The sequence below is a fragment of the Coniophora puteana genome, assembly GCF_000271625.1.
Source record: "Coniophora puteana RWD-64-598 SS2 unplaced genomic scaffold CONPUscaffold_11, whole genome shotgun sequence".
Lineage (NCBI taxonomy): Eukaryota > Fungi > Basidiomycota > Agaricomycetes > Boletales > Coniophoraceae > Coniophora > Coniophora puteana.
The window spans coordinates 1097640-1101371 of NW_006913063.1; the positions used below are offsets into that span (position 1 = coordinate 1097640).

Sequence of the window (3732 nt, forward strand, 5' to 3'; positions counted from 1 at the left end):
ACATCTCATGAGGTCATTACAAAAATATAACACTGTTATATTGTAATTATGTTCTGAGTGATATTGTGGTGAGGTTGGTAATGTTGTTGGTGAAGAGCAGCACTAGACATCCACTTCACAATGCATGGTAGTTGAAAACCCATTATATTTGATTCAGAATGACATTACAAAGAGATAGGCAAGCAATTAAACTGAGTGGGGAGATATAATGATGCAATGGAACAAGGAATGCATTACAGATACATTTCTAGGAGGCAAGGCTCTTGTTGATGATCATCAGGCGGCTGTCAAGGGCACAGGCGTTCTGATTCTGGAAGAAGAGTTCTACATCCAGGTATTCAGTGAGGTTGAGGTAGTAGATGTTAAAGAATGCCCTACAAAACCATTAGCATGAGATGAGGGAGAGTAGGCAGCAACTTACTGCTGAAGCTCCCTCTTGTAACTGTTGTCATCATTGCCGGCACACTGACAACAGTCTTCGTGCAACTTGACCACAATGACATCAACAAACTTCCAGAAGGTGCTATTCTCAAGTTCTAAACTGTTGGTGCCTTCCTCCTCCTCCTCCTCCTCGTTGCCATCATTGAGCTGCAGGTTCAAGCATGAAGAGCTAGTAGATAACTGGTGGCGAGGCTGAAATGCGGAGGGGAATGTGAGGAGGTCATCTGCTTCTGTGTCCTTCACATGCATGGTGGTTGAAGAACTCATATCTTTGGTCAGATTGGATTCCTCCTCAGTCAAACCGAACCCGTTTTCAATGGTCATATGACCTACAAGACTCTCCCTTGCGGACACCGGAAGGTGAGACAAGAATGTGGGACTGTAGATGGCTTTGAGGTGCAGCAGAGTCTCCTTGTCAAGGACTTGTGGCAAGAAAAGCGCAAAGCGCAAAGCACTGGAGAAGATGATATCGGACGGACAGAGCAAGCATGTAAACAAGCTGAGATACATATCAAGAACGTGAAGCAATGACAGTAACCAAGGTCACTATCAACCTGCCCATCAGTGATGCTGCATGTCAGCCCAAGGATGTTGTCACATTCAATGATGGAGCTGAATAACTAGATATCATGCCATTGAGGAAATGCCCCAGCCATGAATAGACGTAACTATACCTTCTTCTTCATTGAATACTGGATCATCTGAGAATACTCGCCACGTTCAATGAGATAGATCAGTCATATTATAAGTCAGGAATGGTGATGCATGGCCTGGTAAGATCAAGGTAAGATACTGAGTTCGTTACGGAGGTAGTTAATATTAATTACAAAGAAGTGACTTATAATTATCAGTCTGATTGAGTCCAAGCTATATTTTAGCCATGTGTTGGCTTGGCGTGGACATGATCTATTTTTATTTATTTTCTCTGTTTGGCAAGGTTGAATGCAAACATCAGTAGTAATAAACAACAAGGAAAAGAAAAGAATGAATACTTACCGTTGCAAACTTATCAGCAGCAGTGTCAGCAAGACCTGTATTTCTGCAAGCTTCATGAGCAATGACATGAAGTCTTTTCACATGTTGGCTTGAAAGCTGCAAGGCGTTGACGTCCGCTGTTGATGAGCAAGGTTGGCATAAGTTGTCAGAAATGCCCACATTGAGGTTGTCATCGTCGGACTCGGCACCAGTAGCATCCGTGCTGTGGCCCACGGGAGTCGATGCAGGCTGAGGACTTGGAGTTTCAGGAACAACAGAGGGACTCAGGTTGAAGAAGTTGACAGCAGCGACAGAACTTCTGTTCTACCTTAGGGCTTGACTCCCATGGCTCCTCCTCCTATTGCTGAAGGAGTTGGTAGACTGGGCACGGACAGGAAAGCAGGAGCTCATGCTGGGGACTGTGTTGAGAGTGGGTGGTGGTGGCCGGAAGACAACAAGGCAAAGAAAATTGTCTGGGTGGAAGCCAACATTGCCATTATGTACAAAAGGTGAAACAAACAAACAAAACATAGGCAGGCTCTCATGACAGAGATGTTTCAGGATTGGCCGTTTGTTGACCAATGGTTGGTGGGCGCTGGGAATGGTGACAGCATTGTGGATGCTTGTGACAATAGTATGGAGATCAGCAGAAGCCATGGGTGTGGGTGAGCGAGATGAGGTCCAGGAGGTGCCATGGTCAAGGGCATGGGCAAGAGACTATGGTCTTGGTATGGAAACTGCAGTGAGGGGGAAGGAGCCAGGACTGGGGGCATCAGCTCAAATGGACATGTTCTATATGGGTGTGACAAGAGAATGCTCTCAGCTGGCATCTATGGATCCTGATGCATTGGTACCAATGAAGGCAAAGGTAGAGGATACAAGCCCTCAGGCCGGTCTTGAGGCATTGAGTCAATATTGCCAGTGTATACCCAAGAGTACCAGGAGCGGCGGCTGTCCAAGATGCCCAACTCAACTTCTTAGTGGCTTTTGAGGTCTTTGAAGGCCCTGCCCGTGCCTTTTTGGGCTGCCTGGGTAGCTTGGTTACTTTTGGCGGACATTCAAAGGTGAGCATGGGTGGGAGAGATGTTGCAGATGGCACCAGTGTTGATGGTGCACTTGGTGTGTTGACTCTTATCAATCCTGGGGCAGGAGTGTCAGTCTCTTTGACCTTCTTTGACATTTGTACATGTTGTGCAGCTGTAAGTCGAGCATTAGCACCATCCTCAATACGAGTGGGACAAACTCAAAGAGCAGGAGGGAGAAAATCATTAAGGAATTAATAGTTATGTATTGAGTAAGTGTTGAGGAAGAACACATTTGTATCTTTGTGTTTCAAAACAAATGTGGTGGCTGACGTCATGTCACGTTCTTGCATGCAATTTTGCTGCTCAATTGTTTCACAAAGAGAATTGACATAGTTATGCTGGACTAATGATTAGCCACACATACAATATCCTGAAAGGTAAACAAATAAGAACACTGGATCTATCTACTGACTTGCTCTCGAGTTATAACTTACCTGTGCTGCCACGATAACGCTAGTGTCTGTCTGTTCTACCTGAGGAAGGCAAAGGACTGGATGTATCATGTTGCCAAAAGAGTAAAGCTGCATGGCCACAAATTCCACCCTGTAAGGGAACTGACTGTGAAGGAGGATCTTGCGCAGATGACCAAGCTTAAGCTAGAGTAATATGTGAGAGTATGAACACCATTGAGAGAAGACCACTTACCTCTCCATTGACACAGACAATTACTGAGTCATTGACTCATGCTACATCACCCTCCTTTGCAACCATGGATGCCCCAAGTTGAGATGATGTACATAAAGAAGCTGCTGTTAAATTGATCTTGAAGCATTCTGTTGACTTTCATCAAGTGTTCATTGCTTTCTTGGCATCGAGAAGCCGGCCAGTACCTGTCAGCATTAATGAAAGGAAGTCAACGCAAATGATACAAGATCAAGAGCAACTAACCTGAATTATTGGTCCTTTTCTTTGGGATGCCCAGTAGATGTTGTACATTTGTATTCTTCTGCACATGGCATCTGATATCCTTGCCTGCACAAATCCACCTTTTTCGAGCTGAATCAAATCAATATCCACTGGCTGCAGTGTGCTTGACGATGTCTTGCTGTGCAAAAGTCATGGACAATAAGTCAATAGACATGATTGAAAGACTCATAACGCTCCGTCAAGAGGAGAAGGGCAGGCCCAAATCACTTGATAAAGAATGGGAGGTGAAGGATAAAATGAAACTTGGGCTTGCTGATTGAAATCTTTGGCACACACTTTGCTGTGATGTTGAGAAAATCTTCAA

The 3732-nt window shown here is 44.8% G+C and overlaps 2 protein-coding genes across 2 annotated transcripts; one reads left to right on the forward strand and one right to left on the reverse strand.

Annotated features, from left to right (window-relative positions):
* Nucleotides 1-247: 247 nt before the first annotated feature.
* Nucleotides 248-951, reverse strand: CONPUDRAFT_75599 (uncharacterized protein; the record flags this gene model as incomplete). The annotated part of the gene is made up of 2 exons (XM_007773696.1): nt 248-374; nt 422-951. 2 exons carry the CDS (start codon nt 949-951, stop codon nt 248-250), a joined length of 657 nt encoding a protein of 218 aa, XP_007771886.1.
* An 810-nt stretch (nt 952-1761) lies between these two features.
* CONPUDRAFT_75600 (uncharacterized protein) lies at nt 1762-3106 on the forward strand (the record flags this gene model as incomplete). The annotated part of the gene is made up of 5 exons (XM_007773697.1): nt 1762-1925; nt 1978-2284; nt 2419-2480; nt 2614-2703; nt 2959-3106. 5 exons carry the CDS (start codon nt 1762-1764, stop codon nt 3104-3106), a joined length of 771 nt encoding a protein of 256 aa, XP_007771887.1.
* Nucleotides 3107-3732: the final 626 nt, after the last annotated feature.